At 42.3% G+C, this 20,399-nt stretch overlaps 1 protein-coding gene across 1 annotated transcript; it reads left to right on the top strand.

Moving 5' to 3' along the window:
* Window positions 1–5,917: 5,917 nt before the first annotated feature.
* csnk2a4 (casein kinase 2, alpha 4 polypeptide) lies at window positions 5,918–20,362 on the top strand. Its single transcript, XM_083771224.1, has 13 exons — window positions 5,918–6,038; window positions 8,466–8,774; window positions 9,312–9,423; window positions 10,664–10,765; window positions 11,275–11,325; window positions 11,687–11,746; window positions 12,513–12,596; window positions 12,962–13,072; window positions 13,213–13,314; window positions 13,498–13,598; window positions 13,936–14,084; window positions 15,315–15,404; window positions 18,773–20,362. The coding sequence occupies exons 2-13, from the start codon at window positions 8,674–8,676 to the stop codon at window positions 18,883–18,885; spliced, it is 1,176 nt and encodes a 391-aa protein (XP_083627350.1). The 5' UTR covers window positions 5,918–6,038; window positions 8,466–8,673; the 3' UTR covers window positions 18,886–20,362.
* The last annotated feature ends 37 nt before the right edge of the window (window positions 20,363–20,399 follow it).

The following is a 20,399-nucleotide window of genomic DNA, read 5'->3' as shown; positions in this document are numbered from 1 at the left end:
AAATTCTAATCTAAAAAACAAACAAAAAAAACCCGGCTTGAGTTATTAACAAAGTCACTAGAAGGCTACATATTTTAAATCACCAGTGAAGTGATATCCATCCATCTACATATTGTGGTAATTGTTTAGGTTTAGGAAACACAGCGTTAGTGTGTAGAACTTCTTTCACACAATCGCAGAGTGGGATGGAATAACACAACATTTCTGCCGTGAGATTTGTGTTAGCTTTAATCCCTGGATGTTTAGAAATACACCCTCTGGAATTAAGTTATTGTATTCACACACCTTTGGGGCAGCACAAATGACTGTACACTTGCATAAAGCATCCCAGCCCTCCAGTCTCTCCACCTGTCAGTTCTAAAGTCTAATTAGAAGCTGCTGTGTGAGCTTATCATGCAGCTCTGGGGGCCTGGCGGAGCCCGTTGAATGGCTCCCAGAGGCCCCCAGGCAGGAAGATGTCATAGAGAAACAGGAAGGAAAAGGGCTGAGGGACTGACCCTGCCGAGGCCCTCCCTGTGGGGCCCAGGGCCCTGGGTCAGTGCCAGGTTTGACATCAGCCTGGGACCCAGGTGGCCCCACTGCTGCTTTGGTGCTAATTTTAATTCCTGGGTGGGAAAGTCAACATGGCAAACTAAGAAGTAGACAAGTAAATGAGGACAGTGCAAAATAATTATGAACACAGCTAAATTATATGACAAAGCGTTGTGGCTGTCATTTATACTGTATGTCCAGGTGGGCTGGTGAGAAGGCTTAGAACAACCACCTGACTGGTTGATTTCGTATAAAAGTTAGTGATATCCCTGTACAGGATAATATAAAGTTCCATTTGAACATAAATTATTGTGTCAAAGTCGTCAGCAACGCTTTTCCAATCCGCAGCCCCATCTGGTAGACATTACGTGGAGGATACCATGGGGCAAATAGGAAGGGGTAAGATTGTGATACAGTTCCCATCCACCTAAATAGACCCTTATGGTGCTGTATCTCAAGAGCTTGACAAGGTAGACACCTTCCACCCCCTCGTCGCCTCTTATTCAACCCTATAGCTTCCTGGCCAACCTGCCTGTCAAGGGGGATAATCGCCATCAGACACGCACTTGCGGCCCCTTTCATGGGACAAGGCCTTGGATAGCCTGCTTCCGATTTTTTATGATTCTTTTCCATTGATGGGTGGAAAGGGAGTACAGGGAACAACCCACTCCTCAGCAGCAGCCAAACAGCCCCAACCAGGGCCAGACAGTGGGAGTGTGTGTGTGTGTGTGTGTGTGTGTGTGTGTGTGTGTGTGTGTGTGTGTGTGTGTGTGTGTGTGTGTGCGTGTGTGTGTGTGTGTGTGTGTGTGTGTGTGTGTGTGTGTGTGTGTGTGTGTGTGTGTGTGTGTGTGTGTGTGTGTGTGTGTGTGTGTGTGTGTGTGTGTGTGTGTGTGTGTGCACACGCGTGCGTGCGTGTGTGCGTGTGTTTGTGTGTGTGTACTTACTGTATGGTTGATGCTGTTGACACACACTCCTCCCGGCAGCGGACACCCTCGGGACTATCGTTTCCCTCCCAGCGTGTGGAGGGAGGAAGCGGTGGAATTCCCTGAGACATTAGCACAGACAATGTCAGTCTACCGGGGCAGGGCCCTGATTACTCTTTACTTGGCTCCTGCTCGTGTACTGAACCTTTAGTCTCAGGGCGGGGGTCCTTAATGTGGAGGTGAAAAGGCAACTAATCTGCCCCCTTTCCCCACCCCCGCCTGGCAAAATAATGCAACGGTATGAGTGCGCAAACAGCTCTTTTGGGAGGAAAGCGTCTGTCCTCCTCAGAATCATCCATCACAGCCTAATGGTTGATCGCAGTATGACTAGGACTCGGTTCACAGGGGTTACTGCTTGTGGAAAAACCAAATATTAATACATTTGTGTACTGTTAATTTAACACTCAAGCTAATATTGGACCGTAAATTCATAAAAGGTCTTTCAATAAATGTAGATGCTGTGCATATATACCTTACATCCACACTGACAAAAAATACACACAAATACGCCAAAGCATAGTGGGGAAATCATGTAAGGTGAATGGATTGCTATGGATTGTTATGTTAAGGCATGGGCTTCTGGCCAGCAAATGCAATTGTTTACAGAAACTCCTGTAAGTAAGTGGGATGGATGGGAGGAAGACCACACGTCTGAATCTTTGAACCAATTTCAACACTCGGAGCAATTGTTTAAAGGATATCCTCAATCAAGGCCCCAAAGAGCACAATGAATAGTCTTGCTGACAGAAACATGCAGCCCTCCGTCAACCTTTTTGACCTGCCCACTGTGTGTTGGACACGAGTAACTGTCCCACTCCAAACAAAACATCATGATGTCATTTGATTTAAGTTATGTTTTCTAATGAACAATTGAAGATTACCAATCTAATTTAAAAATAGTGGCACCATGCGCAGACTCTTTTAATGTGTAATTCTAGGTTACAAAGCTCACCGGTAAGACGCCCTGAGGGCGAGAAGCGCATCTGCCTATAGAACATATAGAATTAATTCTGTACTGGCCATATATGGAGCATGTCTTGAGTGGACAGGGGTTGATGAGGTCAGATCAACATATGGAATGTAAGAACAGGTCAGCTCCATATATGGAGATCTAAGGGTAGCAGCGGGGGCAGTGAGTGTACAGGGTTTGATGAGGGCCCATGGGTAGGGCCAGGCCTTCATTTTTGGGCCTGTTGTGAATTCTAGTTGTTGCTGGCTGCTGGGCGCGGCTGCACTAATAACTTTGGGGCGGGCCCGTCTAGAATTTGAATGAACAGGTATCAGTCAAAGGGGAGACATCATCAAAGAGAAAGGACGGGTGGGGGAAAGATCAACATATGGAATGTCAGAACAGGTCAGATCCATATATGGAGATCTAAGGGTTTTAGGTTTGAGGTCAGATGTAGAGTTGCTGGCCGGCTCCATATATACAGATCTAGGTGATGGTCTAGTCTTCTCCATGTATGGCTATCCAGGGTTTGATGAGGTCAGTGTCGTGATCTTCATATATGGAGACGGCCATATTTGGAGTGTGTCACGAGGCGTGATGGACTGACGGCCATATATGGTGGCGTGATGTGTCACAAGGCGTGATGTCACGAGGCCTGATGTGTCACGAGGAATGATGTCATGAGGCGTGATGGACTGACGGCCATATATGTTGGCGTTACTGACTGGTGACTGACTGACGGAGTGACAGATATTTCAGGTTATATATATATATATGAAAAGGTTACTACTGTGGATGGAAGGGTTATCATATATTAATTTACTTATATTGATCCTATAAACAATTTAATATAAGTATCTTTTTTTTCTTTTTTTTTTAAATAATAATTAACATTCCAATTTGGGAGCTCTGGCTCATGGACTAAGAACCCAAAAAAACCTGAACCAGTTCCCATCGGGAACCAACCGGTGGAAAAAGGGGTCTGGGTGAAAAAATGGGTTGCAAAATCATGAGATAAAAGAAGAAAAGACATCAAGAACTGCCAGCCAGCAAATTGGTGCTGTCTGAACCAACATACGGGCATCGATCACGTCTGAGGACGACCTAGAGAGAGATTGGCGTCCTATTGAGGTGCCCTTTTGAGGTGAAATTGGTGCTTTAATTGGCTGCTGTGATTGGCTTGAAGGTGTGCCATTCTGCGCTGTGATTGGCTGGCCGGAATTAACCTCGCGTCAGAAGAAAGCCTGGTCTGTGTTCCAAAATCGGTGGAATAAGAATTCTGCCATTCATAGTACTGATTCCGTCTTGTGGTTTCCTGCCAGATGACTACAAATCATTGACTACAACATGACGAAAGTTACCATCCGCTCCCGACCGGATCATAAACCCCAAATGGAATGCTGCCCAGGCTAGGCTGGCATCATTGTGTCGATTCATTGAGACAGTATATATAGAAATCACCCCTGTGTGGGGCGCTCTTACGTATGATGATCATACATCATCATACTTATCATCATCTCATGAACAACTGAATTTATGTGATAGGTTAGCCGATTTGCTTGTCTACAAAAAAATATATATTCTTAATATATGACTTCACAATTATTAAATTAATTTTAAAGTAATTAATATAATAATCACTACAGAAATTAATGCAGCCATAATAAGAGCACTCATAATACAGATATTGCATAATATAACAGGGATATAAGGACCAAACCACACTGCCTAATATTCCAGTGGCCCAGGATTCCACATTTAATTACTGAAAAGTGAAAGGTCAAATCAGCTCTGGATTAAGAGGATCAATTTGTCATGAATGAGACTGAAAGCCATGGTCTAATGCATATTATTGTAATCCTGATTATTCGTCACTGTCCGGCCGAAACTAGCTAATTCCATTTTTAGGTTTATTGTCTCCACCAGGCCGAAGGCATGGGGAGAGAGTATGTTTTGCACTCCGTCCGTGTGTGTGTGTGTGTGTGTGTGTGTGTGTGTGAGTGCGTGCGTGTGTGTCCATCCGTCTGTCCGTCTGTTACCAGCTAATCTCCGGCACCATTAACCCGGTCCAAATTTTGCACACACATCCCTGGATGCCAACGATGAACCTCTGCCCCAAATTTTCCAGAACGGCCTGTTATAGTGTCACCAGGGGGCCGACTTTTAGAAAACACATTTTTTGCTGTTACTCCTCCAGATTCTGTCCATAATCCCGCAAATCGTTACACAGTATCTCTCTATAGTCATGTGTTCAAGACGGATCTTTTTGCAGGATTGGCCCGTTTGGAACAAAAATCCTCAAATCATGAAGACAGCGTGCAATTTACGTGAAATCTTTCACAGACTTTCCTACTAGGCTGAAGAATATATCCCACGGTTCCCACCCTTTTCACATTGGCCTGTTATAGCGCCACCAACAGGTGGATTTTTGCAAAACACATTTTTGGAACAAAATGCCTCAAATCATCCAATTGCCAAGAAGAAATGGCACCCTTTTCACATTGGCCTATTATAGCGCCACCAGGAGGCCACAACCTGACCTGGCCTAGTGGAGACCTGTGTCCCGAGGGGCATTTATTTTTATTTTTCCTGCATGCATGGTTAGCCTATATCTAAATATCGGCAGACAATGCACAGTTCAATTCTCAGTGTTAATTTAACTTTGGGAGGGTAAAAATGTACCACTCTCAGAGTGGTAAATTAAATGCATGTTGATGTTTAACATAACCATGAGTATATTGCTCGCTCACCGATGCCATTGAATGGTTCTGATGATGATGATGATGATGATGATGATGATGGGTCACTGACAAGGAGAGAAGAAGGGCTGGAGGAGTTGTTGGACCGAGATGCCTTGAAGCGTAGGGGTAGGTTATGAGTTCAAACCCTGTGCCTTCAGTTCCAGACAGTGTATAGTGCATTGTAACAGTTGTTGACTCTTGTTTCAATGTGAAAGTAGGGCAGGCTATGCAGGACTAGTAGCCGGGTGTACAAGATTATGTAGGACTAAAGTTTGCTATATTAAATAAACAGTGAGGAGAACATCATACATGTGTGAGTGAGCCGGCCCACAACTATCAAAGTCAGCAGGATCCCAATGGGATCCAAGAGGGGGCGATGTATGCACACAGTTCTATGGGATGATCCCATAGAACTGCATACATCGCCCCCTTTCGGACAAAGTCATGTTTCACTGTCAACATTTGCTGCTATTTTCTCCCTCCCAGGCCTCCCTTTTAAAACATTGACCATAAAGGTGTCAAAAGGCAGGACATGTAGACTAGCTACTATAAACTGTCATCATGTAAATCAAAATTGTTTTTTTTGTTGCGTTCTTTAAAAATTAAACTAATTAAAAAAATTATATGAATCTAAAATAATGTGATGAGTGGCTTTAGAACCTGTTGACATATTGTCCCTCCACGGCATCCGTCCCGCTGCTGCTCCGCCATATTGTCTCTGAGACAGCAGAAATCACACACCGGCGAGGCGGGGAGGGAAGGGAAGAGAGTCGCCAGAGCTTGTAAAAACTCAGCTTCACAGGAACAATTTAGATCGTTTAATCGATCAAATAGGTAAATATACACCACTATTGCACAATTCCACTGTAGATGTTGTAGCACCGTGTCTGCAATCTGTGGAACATTAGGGCCAGGGAGGGAGGGAAGGAAATTGGATGAGAGCTTCCCGAGCTAACGTTGGACAAACTTGGGCTTAATTTAGCTTCGCCGCGCGACCCTGTCGATTATTGTTGGCCAAGCGAACAAATTGACGGGTTCAATTTAATAAAGTCCACACGCGTTTCACGTCGACACTTTTTATCCCCGTTGGAAATTTTGCTTTTGCACCAGCGACAGGGTCGAGCGGCGAACTATAACTGATCCCTTTAGCTCGCGCTGATAATAGCTAGCTAGCCGATGCCGCTCACACTTATGTCGAACGACGGTGCCGCGCGCAAATCTACCAGCTCACATCGCGTCGGGTACGAGGCGCGTTGTGGGCTTGGAGATAGGGTGTTTTTTGTTGCGCTACGCCGTCGTACGACGGAGCATTGGCCATTTAGCTTCTGTCTTTCTTGGGCCCAATTTAGCTTATCAAAAGAAAGAGACATCCTGGGAGCTGTTAAAGTTGGCTAAATTACCACTGGCTTTTAGTCTCTTTATTCGCTAACTATCAAGACGTTTATGGACTGTATGTATTATTTTAACGTTGGTTTCTTAACGCCACCACAGGGTTGAACAGTAGCTAGCTATCGTTATAAGCTAGAACGAAAATTGGTTCATTCATGTGTTTAGGAAGGATGCAAGTTTGTCCTAAAGACATCTGAAGTCACCCATGAGATCACCTGAGTTGGGTTAGCCAAAACAGCTGTTTGAACATTAGCCAGGCGTCTGTAATTTAATTCGTTGCTGTTGACGCAGTGTGCCCCTGCATCCTTATAGTAAATCATTCCCCAGCAGCCAAGCGTAGACACAGATTGACAACACCGTAGATTCGGGCTAATGACTGGCATCTCTGCTCCTATTCTGGTAACATCATTGAAGTTGAATTGTAACATACGGTTTTCATGAAGACCGCTGATTAGTAAATGAGAACAGTTTTAAAGCCTGCCATATTTTGTCCTTGCTTAGTGGAATTAGGATGGTCTGAACCATGCTACAATAAGATATGTAAATATAGACATGAAACATGATGCTAATGTTTTCGCATTTAATATTTGTTTATAGGCAAAAGTGACAAGATAATGCCTTGTTACACATCATATTGTCACCTGCATAGGGATGGGAGGAGAATTTCATGTCACAATTATTGTGGGAACTTTCATCCCAGCATCCATATTCTGGGGGGGAACATTAGCCAAAAATAGCAGATCTACAATATCACAATGTCATGAGCCTGTAAATCTCATATAAATTAACATCTCTGCAATATGATCTTTTTTTAATATCTGTTTGCACACACGATACATTTTAACGATTATGGTCCCATCCCCACACCTGCATAGTGTTGTAATGTCCTTGATGTTTCTATTTCATTTCGCTGAACATAATGGGAAATCATTATTTTGGTGTTTTGATGGTAGTTAGGAATGATGTCTTGAGTCTGATAATTTGGGTGAAAAAACAAATCTTTCCTCTACCAATGATCATGCAGCAGGTCTCCCCTTCTGCTAGCAAAGACTTAAACTAAAATGTTTAACTTTCTTAGTCTATTCATGTCTTTGCTGCTTGCTGGTTCTGTAAGTGTTATGATATTCAGAGAATGATTTTAGTCATTTGAATAAAGGGTTTAGACAAGGTGTCTAATTACCTTATCCCTTGACTCATATCATGAAGAATTCACCATGATATTTACCTACTCGCCTACGCACCTCTGGGCGGGTCATCTGCATTAGTCAGTGCCACATTATATGCCACATGTGACTTGTGACATGCAGGGGTAGACATTAAGGGAAATTTTCCACTGGTCCTCTGGTCTAGTGACTTCAAGATCACTGCTACTGGCTCAGGAACATTATTTTTTAATTGAAAAAATAACAGTCAAGAATTTACCCTCATAATGATGGGTTCAGAGAACGCTATATTGTTTGTTAACTTAATTGGGTCTTTAAAAATATCACACAAAGTGAGGGGTGAAATTGTTATCATCATACATCATCTCATTCCAGCCAATCAGAATTTGCATCCTCATCTTCAATGTTTATTACGCAATGTTTGTGTTTACACGAACACTTAAAATTGTCCATTCATTGTCAATGTATGTGTAGGATAGAGTTTGTGCACATTCACCAAAAGCTGGACATAGGAGGGGATATCGCCCCTCAAATAAATTGCATTTATTTTACTGGCCCAAGTGGGTAAATGGAATGTGTGTTTTGTACGGGCCAGCGGTCCTGTACCATATCCCTGATATGGTACAGGACCGTTTTCATGATTATTTTCAAAGCCAATATGTAGGTATGCATGTCTAACTTTTGTTTTTCTTAATTTCTCTGTTGTCAGCTGCTGTCCATAGGTGCCCCTGGTGGCCCCACCCCCCTCCCCTTGCCCGCAGCCATAGCCCCCTCCCCCCATATCCCCTGCCCTGCTTATAACAACAGAAACATCCCCCCCCTCCCCCCCAACCTGACATCCTTGCCCTCCCTTCCTCCCCATCTTTCATTCATCGTGACGGTAGTGGCTCCCCATCACCTCTGCCAAGCTGTCGGACATGTCAGGACCCGTGCCGAGCCGGGCCCGCGTGTACACTGAGGTCAACACACACCGGCCCAGGGAGTACTGGGACTACGAGTCCCATGTGGTTGAATGGGGGTACGTAGCGTACTTCAGTGGTTCTCAAACTTCTTCATGTCAAGGACCTCCAAAATGATAGTATTTGGCAGTGGACCCCCATCTAAAAAAAAACCCACCCGTGTGAAGTGAGGGGCGCTCTTATCTTTGCTCTGACACGCATGACCTAAATTCTCCATTCGTTGTCAATGGGAATTTAATTTGTGTAGGACAAAAATAGCCGATTTGCTAGTCCACATATGACCTAAATTCTCCACTCATTGTCAATGGGAATTGAATGTCTGTGTAAGACGAAAATAGCCACTAATAGCTGAATATAGGAGGGGCTCAAAAATAAAATGGTTAAAATGATTGTGACGCTTTGCTGAGGACACCCCCTGGTAGTACCAGGGGGTTCCTTTTGGTTGTACCAGGCTGGTACAACCAAAAGGAAACCCGGACGGACCGCACTTTGAGAACCAATGCCGTACATACTAGTAGATGCCACTCAAATAACACCATTAATTAAGCTAGTTTTTTTTAATGTCCAACTGATGTTTGATTCCTTTTTGTGTACAGAAATCAGGATGACTTTCAATTGGTTAGGAAGCTGGGGCGTGGCAAATACAGTGAGGTATTTGAGGCGATCAACATTACCAACAATGAGAAGGTGGTGGTGAAGATACTAAAGGTAATTACAAGTATACAGAGTCATATAGGTCTTAAAGGAACACTTGACTTGACTTGACTTCTTCAACCATATCTCATACTGTATGTTTGTCCTCACTGATGCTCATTATAGTACAGTACTATATTCAGCGTGTGCGTGCGTGGGATAGCCGATCGCTACAATACTATTTCTCTCTAATTGAGCTAAGCTCTTCGTGCTCTCAAATAACGCTGCGTAAGGGTCAGAGGCTGTGCCCTATTGGCTCGTAGTCCCACGAGTGACAAGGTTTGAAAGGGATGTTTACTATGAGAACATACACACTATATCAAGGCTATATCATATTTATTATATTAGAATTTATATCGTATAAACTGCAGGTCGGCTGCCTAGTGCTCTTAGTTCTTTTAGAACGCCTCTTAACCCATTTAGACCTGAGGCCGATTCTAAAAACGCATTCTAAATCGTGTTACCTGAAAAACTTCAAATGTATGTTGCTATATCCTGTACATGGCAACAACCTAAAAATGGGTTCCCGGATTGAAAGGTATAGTTGCGTATAGCGCTGCATTTTCAATTAAGTTTAATTGAAAAAGGTCTTGATAATTGATTAACTATTAACATCCCTAGTAGGTCTATAATAATGCCACCCCAAACGTATATAAAAATTAGATCGTAGCTATACAAAATGTTAAAGGTGAGTCACTAATGCCTCATCTTTCAGAATGAATTAACATGCTAACAGTGTGTTTTAACAGAGGGAGAACAACGGCGAGCGACACATGAATTTAATCGCCTGCTATCGCTGGACAATGTCTACATTATTTTCATATTTTCGGGGGACGTTCTCCGCCCACTTTTCGACCATCGCCTGCTATCGCCAATAGTTCCCATTGACAAATAATGCACTTCTGTAAAATCGCTGTCAGTTTTATAGTTAAATAAAAATAAAATATTGTGTCTGCAAATAGCGGCCTGACTCTTCTGCAGTGTTATTTGAAAGCGCATGTCTAAGAGGCAGACTATGGCTACCATTTTAGCATGTTAAAGTTTAAGGGATTCTTGCCAATTATGTCATCAGCAGATCATTTTCAAGCTGTCCAGTCGACCTGTGAGACACAGTGACTAGACAGAAATGGCTCCATCTTTGCAGTGAGCTTAAATAAGGACGGATACTGTATTGTGTTATTTGTATAGCGCTTTACATAATATCACATGGAATGAAACGTGTGTTGAAAAAAAATGTTTCTTGTCGCCACATCAGCCAGTGAAGAAAAAGAAAATCAAGCGTGAGATCAAGATTTTAGAGAACCTGCGTGGAGGACCCAACATCATCTCCCTGATTGATATCGTTAAAGACCCTGTAGTACGTATACTTGATCAACACAAATGATTGATGCTTTGTACATTAGTGGAAATTACTGGTCAGATTTCACTTTGCCAGGGACTTTATTTCAAGCATTCATCTTTTTGTTTTTCATGTTAAGATGGCTGGTACTTTCAGTTCTAATGACATTAAATACCCTTCAAATTGCTTGATCTTTTCAAATAAACTATACCAATAGCATGGGGAGCTCAACAACTGTGCAAGCTTATGGGTTTCACTTGGGCTTTGGAAATATGTGTATGTAAGTACCTAAAGCTGTAGCTAGCTGCTAGTTAAATACCAGTGTCTCCTGTGTACAATGTTGTCCGCTTATCTGCTCGTAGATACTAAGCTCCCTGATTGTAAAATATTTCCATTATGAATTAGTGCAATAGACCTGACCTATTTATCCAGTATTTATCCATCTATTTTCATTGAACCATTACTTTGGCCAGTAGGAATCCCTTGTAATAAGATGACTATATGACAAACCCCGTTTTCTCTTTCAGTCTCGAACGCCTGCACTGGTTTTTGAGCATGTTAACAACACAGACTTCAAGGTAGGACCCACGCATTTTTTATTTATTGCAGTAATCAAATCTTCGGCCATACATACATACTCAAAATATTATTATATTTACCGTCTAAGGTTATTTTCACAGATATTGATGACGCAATAATAGTGACCGTCGATGGCTAAATTCTACATTGTGTACTTATCTCATTCAGTAATAAACTTTGGAAAAAGTATAATTATTGATTGAATACTTTATTAACAGGCTTTGGCCAAGCCCCTATAGGGCCTAGGCTTGTTCCCATTGTGGTCATCTGTATAATATCGGAATCAGTCAGAAACGGTATCAGCAGATATGACCCTGCAAATCATGTCATAATCGTGCAATCGTCAATTTTATTTTCCAGCAACTGTATCAGACCCTGACCGACTATGACATCCGATTCTACATGTATGAGATTCTCAAGGTGAGCCTGCATAATAACATGGATATCTGAAGTGTCGGTTGCTTTTGATTTGTTTTCTCTTTTCAATATTCAAGAACTTTTGATAACCCTTTTTTCTTTTTTTGCGGCTTACGCCTTTTATTGGTTTTTGAAGGGACAGACAGTAGGCTGACAGGAAACGGGAGAGAGATGGGGGGATGACATGCAGTAAAGGCCGTGTCGGGCTCGGGAGTCGAACCCGCGGCACACTGCGACTGGATTACCAGTCGGGTGCCCAGGCGGTTACGCCACCGCCTGGGCCACCCTTAAATACATTTAACCCATTTTGGGCGGGAACCTCTTTTGGTGTTTTAACCCATTTTGGGCGGGAACCCCTTTTGGTGTTAGCATTATGTTATACTTTAGCTATTGAAAAATAGCAGATCTACAAGCTCATAGCGCGCCACCGAGTGGCGCTACGAACTTGTAGGTCTGCTATTTTTGAGAAATCGAAGAACGACTGACATAGAAACATAGCTTTTTCAGAAAACTGTCAGGATGTAGAAGACATTTTTAGAATCTGATCTCAGGTCAAAATGGGTTAAACATTGTTATAATTTAGCTATTGAAAAATAGCAGATCTACAAGCTCATAGCGCGGTATTGGCGCGCGCTATGAGCTTGTAGGTTTCAGATTTTTTTTAATTTTATTTATTTTATTTCTTTATTTCGAGGTCAGGCCTAAATGGTTTGAAATGTTGAGACAACCAGGAGTGTGCTAACGGGGAGCATTTTGACTGTTTCTGTAGGCCCTGGATTACTGCCACAGCATGGGGATCATGCACAGGGACGTAAAGCCCCATAATGTGATGATTGATCATGAACACCGTAAGGTGAGGATCTACAAGCTTTTTCTGTTTTCTTTTTGTGTGCAGCGATGGCAAAGACTGAAATAATAAAACTTTAGTTGTATAGCACCTTTCATGACATGAAATGCAATTACAGAAAAGAAAAGCAAGGCATAAAACATTAAAATAATAGCAGCAATGCAATACAGTGAGGACATGAATAACGAAAATATAAGCAAGAGTGTAGAAGTAGGTCTTGAGCTGTCAGAGGCTGTCTGTCGAAGGTATAGTGGGAGTTTGTTCCATGCTGTCGGCCCATGCTGACATTGTGACATCTTATGGAGTAAGTGTTTGAATGAAACGTGCAGACAGTGTCTGTTTCTTGAAGCTAACTACTTATGTTTGTTCAGCTACGCCTCATTGACTGGGGTCTGGCCGAGTTCTACCACCCAGGGCAGGAATACAACGTCAGAGTGGCGTCGCGCTACTTCAAAGGCCCGGAGCTCTTGGTAGACTATCAGGTATAACGATTGAGCACCACCAGCCGTTGACATTCACTACCTGCCATTGTGCTTTGTTACAACTACCTTTTGAAATCTGTTATTTATAAAAAAATTGACTCTTAACAGTTTAATATAGATTTGGACTGCATTTGTTTCAGATGTATGACTACAGTCTTGACATGTGGAGCTTGGGCTGCATGCTTGCTAGCATGATCTTTAGGAAGGAGCCTTTCTTCCACGGTCACGACAACTATGACCAGGTAAAAATGCAGTCCCCAAAATCACAGGTGTAGGCACAGAATCGCACTTGACATACAAGTTACTGTGCTTTGTTGACATAAACAAAAAAAAATCAGTTCCCTGGTACCTTCAGACCGGCAAGTCTAAAAAACGATGAAAAACTAAGATCCCCTGTATTGTAAATACTGTATTTCCTCCTGTAGTTGGTGAGAATAGCGAAGGTGCTTGGTACTGAAGACCTGTATGACTACATCGACAAGTACAACATTGAACTAGAACCTCGCTTCAACGACATCCTAGGAAGGTAGGTGACTGTTCTTGGGTGGTTTGTTGATCTTCAAATGGCTAATTCCAATTACAAAAGCAGTTGCAGAGCTACCAACCTGCACACATTTTGTGTACCAACCACGCAATTCTAGGTGTCTATACGCCTAGAATTGCGTGGTTGGTACACAAAATGTGTGCAGGTTGGTAGCTCTGCAAGTTGTCACATGATTATATTCAACCTCCGTCTGCCACCCTCAACCCATATTTATCAGATAATTATCAGATTGTTGTCCCCCTGCTTTTTATTTTGGTGTGCATTCTGAGATCTCAGCCTGTGTTTCTAATGCTGGCTGTCCTGCTTCTGCCCACCCCAGACATTCTCGTAAGAGGTGGGAGCGTTTTGTTCACAGTGAGAACCAGCACCTGGTGAGCCCCGAGGCCCTGGACTTTCTGGACAAGCTGCTGCGTTATGACCACCAGGCCCGACTGACCGCCCGTGAGGCCATGGACCACCCTTACTTCTGTAAGCCAGGAAACTGCAAGTGCCTTATATATTTTATCACAATGGTGATGCTATGAAAACAGCCAATGGGCCCTTCGCTTATGCCCCACCCACTCCACACTGCCAGACCAAGGATTGGCAAGCTGTGCTTGCCAACACCTGTCCGGACAGGAGTTTTCATGCACTGCATGGCAAGACTACATATAGTAGCAGTTAAGACCCTGAGCACACAGGACGGAGTTCTTAGTAACGCCCAGCACTCAAGACGGTGATTGATCAAAATTATTGATATCAAAACCGATCGCATCGCTCCACAGGCTGGGGGTGTCTGTTGTGCAACACTCAATGTTATTTTCCGGTGGGACATCATCGAAAATGTTCCCCCCATTTTAGCCGGTGAGATCGAAAATCTTAAAACATGAATAACTCTTGATCTAAATCATTCCGTCCAATTCTAAGAAAAGATTGTGTTAGATGGCCCACCGCGGTCCCGCCGCTAGTCGCGTTAGAATTAATCATACCTCCCGTTGTCGATCGCCTCGAGAGTGTTTTGGCTACATCAAGCTACGTCAGCCACATCCGGGATATCATCCAGTCCGTCACTAAATGTGCTCCGCTGCTATAAATCGCTGGGCGATATGATTTAATGGATTAAATAACCCCGGGTATTCGGGGTGTTAATAAAGAGACTAACTCAATTAATTAATATTTTTAACGTGGAATCCGAAACAGGAAGGCTGTTCTGGTGTGTTGAACTTGGAACTTGAGCATTATAAGTTACTGACTGTCTCCATAACATCAACGTCATCAAATCTCTTCGGATTTGTACATTTAGTTCGTTTTATATGATTTGCACATTTGTTATGATTAAGGTGATAATTAGTATAGTTGTTTGTTATGATTACGGTAATTAGTATAGTTGTACGTGCTCAACAACACAGCCATGCAGCCTTGAAGTTAAGTACAGATTTCAGCTTTGAAGGGGTGAAAATGCAACTGTTTTCGGTGTACGTGGAATCGGCTGCTGCTTCATATTCACCATTGTGATATTCCTATTGTGTGGCAAAATGGCTAGGACAGGTGACGGAAGATTGCCAGACATTGCCAGACCATATGACAGTTAAGCGACGTTGCTAAGATAGCATTGTATAATTGCTTTTCGGGTGGGGTTTGGCGAAGGGTCCATTGGAAGATTTCATGTTTCTAATAGATGCTATTTGCTGTTTTTCTTTTTGTTTGTTGTTCCCACAGTTCCCATTGTGAAAGATCAGTCTCGCATGTCGGGGTCAGCAAACTTGCCCAGTGGGAATACAGCTGTTAGCACAGCCAACATGATTACTGGTGAGTATGCACGCACATGCTCCACATCCCAGATGGAAGTCTGAGATTATTTCGCCTTGCTATTGAGGGTGTGGGGTTTGGTCAGAGTCGATCGATTAAAACAATTTTCGATGTAAAAGGGCAGTCCAACCTCTAGGGGCCACTAGTGGGGTTTTAGATATTGATCTTGTGTATTAAACTGCATATTTGGGAATCACTTAACTTACTTTGGGATTTTTGGAAAGAAAGTAATATTGGATCCTAGATCTTGACCTAGACGCCTGTAGTCAATGTTTCAGTCATGCGATCTTCACGTGGCAATGTTGAGACAATGATGTAACACGTCTTGGGATGTTTTTTCTGCCTGTCTTCCTGTGCATCTACAATTTGGGCATTTAGATCATTGTAAATGGCATCAACCCTAGTCAACAAACGAACAGAGTATTAAAGTGTATATAGAATACCATGTAGACATCAAATCTAGCATCTGTCTGTAAGCAGCATGATCTATTCTAAATAATGTTCTTGGCATTTGTGGTCACACAAACGTTATTTTGCAACTAAATAACATAACAAATGTGAACAAGTAACCAACATACATCTACAGTATTATATAACTAGCATTCAATCAGCGCACAATTAGATTTTCACCGCAGAACGTTTCTCATTACACGATTTTCTCATGTACCGTTGATACTGATGCACCAACCAGCAGCACATAGAGTTGCAGCAGCAACGTTAACAACAAACCCCACATGCAAACATGAGAATGCGTGGCTACTTGCTTGGCCCTGTTGATGGGACATTTAGATTTAAAAGGCGAACAGATGGAAGCGTGGATAAAAGCACAGTTGTGTGCAATAGCAAAGGGAGAGGTTCCATCTGGGGCTAGACCAGGGGTTGTCAAACTGGGGATCCGTGGGCTATTTGCGACCCGCGGAGACGTCCAATGCGGCCCATGACATGATTTAAAAAAAAGCTCTAACGAGTAACGACACCACTGCTTGTTGGCATCCTCTCCCCTTTCCCCCGCCCCCTACTGTTCGCTGCTGCGGACTTCTCACACTCAGCTGGGACAATGGGCTGCTGATTAATGTGGAATGTTGACAACGTTGGCTAACCAGCTAACGTGAAGACGTTAGCTGATTCGTTGATTCACTGGTTTGTTGATTCACTGGTATACCAAAATAATAATAAAAAAAACTGCTTCTCACTGTTCTCAGGTCAAATAACTAGTCTCCCTGAAACCCTCAACTCGCACCCTCCGCTCCTCAAACACATTCTGCCTCAACCCCGTCTACCATACCACCTTTATTTATATAGCACATTTAAATAACAACGAAGTTGTACCAAAGTGCAGCTCATTCCAAAGCTTGAGCTACCACTGCAAAAGCCTGGTTCCCTCTGAGCTTCAGCCTGGTTTTTGGCACCACCAGGAGAAGCTGGTCAGAGGACCTAAGGGTCTGTGTGGGAACAATTCAGAGAGATAAATGGGTGCTAAGCTGTTTAGACACAAAACGACGAGCAGGATTTTGAAATAAATCCTCTATCGCACAGGAAGCCAGTGGAGGGAGGCTAGTACAGAGTTAATATGGTCTCGCTTACGTGTACCTGTAAGCATCCGAGCAGCGGCGTTCTGGACTAACTGTAAGCGAGAGATGGAGACCTGGTTGACAGTTGACACCAATATACAGGGCATTACAGTAGTCGAGGAGGGATGTCATAAAAGCATGAATTACAGTTTCAAACAGAGCGGGATAGATGAGATTTAACCTTTCATGGCCTCCTAAGCTGGAGGAAGCTCTTCCTTACTACCTCATTTATCTGTTTATCCATCTTTAGGTCGCAATCGATTTTAAACCCTAGATTGGTGGCAGTTGGTGTTAAGAAGGGCTTAAGGGGGCCCAAATCACCAGGAGGAGACACATGTGCATTTGTGGGCCCAAACACCATAACTTCGGTTTTGCTGTCATTGAATTTTTAAAAGTTTAAAGCCAGCCATGCTTTTACATCCTCCAGGCAAGCTAGCAGGGGTTTTAAGGAGTCAGGATTGTTGTGTTTTAGAGGCAAATAAATGTGGCTGTCATCAAGTCAAGGCCTATGCACCATGGGTGACGTGCTTTCTGCATGGTTGCTCCAGAACTGTGAAGCGCCCTCCCTGTCCACATGAGAGCGCCACAGTCCATTGACTCATTTAAGAAATAAATAAAGACCTACCTTTTGTAACAAGGCCTTCTTTTGAACCCACTGGTTTTACATTTTGACATTATGCCATCATGTGATTTCATCATGTGATGTTTTTAATCGTGTGATGTTTCTTTGTTAATGCATTTCTATTGTAGCATTTTGAGATTCCATGGGATGTAAAGTGCATTATAAATAAAATCCATTCTTCTTAAATAATATGCGATTAAAATACGATTGAGATGAATTAAGGCGAGAGACCCCAGGTGAATAGGGAAAAAAAGTTAAATAATAGCTATCACAATGAAACTTCTCCAGTTGATTACTTAAATTAAAACTATGATTTTTTGTATTACAAGTTTTCTGAAATTATGTTTAAATATGCAAATTAGCCATTATATGCGCTAATTTGCATACATTTCGGGACGATAAATCTGAAGATCGGATAAAGCCAGGTTCAAAGTTATCATTTCATTTTGTTGACACATTAGAGACAAAGAAAATTACAGATGGGATTTTGATGATGATGTGATCTCTAATCACTCCACAAGACTGGAACGTTTGGTGCATGTGAGTTCAACTGAAATGGAGATTCTTTGTCCCAGGAAAACTCCTTTTGAGAAAACGGCCTTTAAAGATTTGTATTGTAAAATTCCAAAACGTTTTATTTGAAGCCACTATTGTGAGACAAAATATCTCATCCATCAAACCTTGGCAACAACATATAATGGCATATATCATTGGAAAGGTCTGGACCTCGAGCTGACTGTGGTCTGATCCAAATCACTTCCTTTGTACCAACAACCAATCATGAAAATAGAGATGGTGGATTTTCACCCAGAAAAACGAGTCATTGGCTAAAATAAACTATCAAAATAAACATCTAAATCTGTATTTTTAATGTGTATTTTGCTTTCGTTTGAAAGAAAACATGTTTAGGAAGCAAAATAGCAAAAAAGAAAAGAAAAACAATCATGATTTCACCTGTAGTGTCAAGCCTTAATTACAAAGCCTGCAAAAAAAGTAGTCTCAGCCCTAATATCTAATACAAAATATATTTTATCATCAAATTAAAGAATTTAATGGTTCAGGTTATGCTTAATCTATGCTCCATTGTCTGCATGTCTCAACATCACCTCCTAGAGATAGATGTGTGACAGTAACTAGTAGCATGTCCTCTGAAACATCTTGTTTGCTTCTTCCAGGCATCTCTGCCTTGCCAGCATCTACTGCCCTGGGGCCCCTCACAGGCTCACCCGTCCTCTCTGCTGCCACCAATGCCCTGAGCACACCTGTGCCCGCTGCCGCACCTCAGTGATGGCAAAACACTCCTTCTCTTCTCCCCACCTCCACCTTCAGCCAGGGGAGAAGCCAACAGGTGCCACTCTGCCAGTCTTCACCACCTCGAACTGTCTCAGTCTGACTACTTTATTTCCACAAGTCCAGGAACGCCGACCTCCTCCTGGGGCGGGGAGTGTTGCCTGAAACATGTTTCTGTTCCTTTTTCTCCTTGAATGAACGTTGTAACATGACCTGAAATGAATGTTCTGTGTAATTAACATACAGGTTATTCCTTAAAAAAAGAAAAGAGAAAAATAATCCTACAAGCTGTAGTGATAAACGAAATGAGTGCGTGTACGTTTGACCTGAGTAAGAGTCTCATCCACCACTGGTGCAAGGTCTAACACCCAGTTTCATATTTTAGTTTGACATTACAGACACTGGTCAAAAAAGGTACTTGGTCATAGGCAAAAAGTAAGATCTTAGTCATTTGGACCAAAAGGAGCACATTCTGTATAGTTTACTATTGTAATGTCATCAACACAAGACCTGGCACGAACTCCTTATGAAATATTTGAACCAGTCTAAGACCTTATGGACGACTCAACCTCCACAGCATTTTGGAAGTGTTTGGTGCTGTTCTGTGCTCCAGGTGTATGTGAATACTGAAGCCCTCACTTGACATTCATCATGACACTTCAACACTTCCGCCTGAATATTTTTGTCTTGCCTTTCTACCAAACCAGATAAACCAGTTGTCTTTTGATATGCGACGCCCCAGTTTACTGGATTATTTTTTTTTTGTACTGAAATGCTTTGGACTGCTACATATGGTTTCTTTTTTTTTAAATGGGTTGAAGATATAATACTGATACTGTTGTAATCTGATCTCACAAGCTGTCCATTCAGGTTCTTTTGAAATGGTTTCTCAAACGTGCTGCTTTCCAGTTCCTCGAACTGCTTCAAGTTGCTTTCCTTGAACTGCTTCAAGACATAACCAAAGTTTACTCAATCGCTTGGGAAGAGGAGACTGACCAAACTTGAGTTTTGTTTTTGTGGGAAAAAGTTCCATATGGAGATGCTGAAATGCAGGTTGATTATTTTGTTCTAGTATTAACATCACAATTTGCCGAAATAACCTGTATTCGACTGAAATGCAGTTGGCACTGGTGTAACTTTTTGTTTAAATGGAGTTTGATGGTTAAGTTGTGTTCATTCACAAATTGGCTGTAATGGACCCTGAAGGAAGCATTTAACTTGAAGGATTGAATTGTTCCCAAACCTTTTAGTGCCAGAGAGTGACATTGTGACTTTTAGATCCTGCTGTACATATGTATCCTTTTGTTTTTCATTTGAAATCTGAAAATGCAAAGAACACAATACATGTATACATTGACCAGATAATGGAGTTGTATGAGTCCCTACATCACTGTATATATTTTTATGTCCTTATGTAGAAGGCCTAGTATTTGAAAATATTTGTGTAAATAAACACGTGTTTTATTTATCAAGTACATTTGACTGCTTTATCTAGGCCATGGTTTTGGTTGA

The sequence above is a fragment of the Protomyctophum parallelum genome, assembly GCF_964188405.1.
Source record: "Protomyctophum parallelum genome assembly, chromosome: 8".
In the NCBI taxonomy this organism is placed as follows: Eukaryota; Metazoa; Chordata; class Actinopteri; order Myctophiformes; family Myctophidae; genus Protomyctophum; species Protomyctophum parallelum.
The sequence above is the reverse complement of the archived record's forward strand: the minus strand, read 5'-3'. Positions and strand labels throughout refer to the sequence as shown.

Excerpts from the sequence above, each read along its gene's own strand:
- csnk2a4 (XM_083771224.1), top strand. The coding sequence starts at position 8,674 with ATGTCAGGACCCGTGCCGAGCCGGGCCCGCGTGTACACTGAGGTCAAC. Across the intron at positions 11,747-12,512 it reads ACATGTATGAGATTCTCAAG|GCCCTGGATTACTGCCACAG; the intron begins GTGAGCCTGCAT and ends CTGTTTCTGTAG. Across the intron at positions 14,085-15,314 it reads CATGGACCACCCTTACTTCT|TTCCCATTGTGAAAGATCAG; the intron begins GTAAGCCAGGAA and ends TTGTTCCCACAG.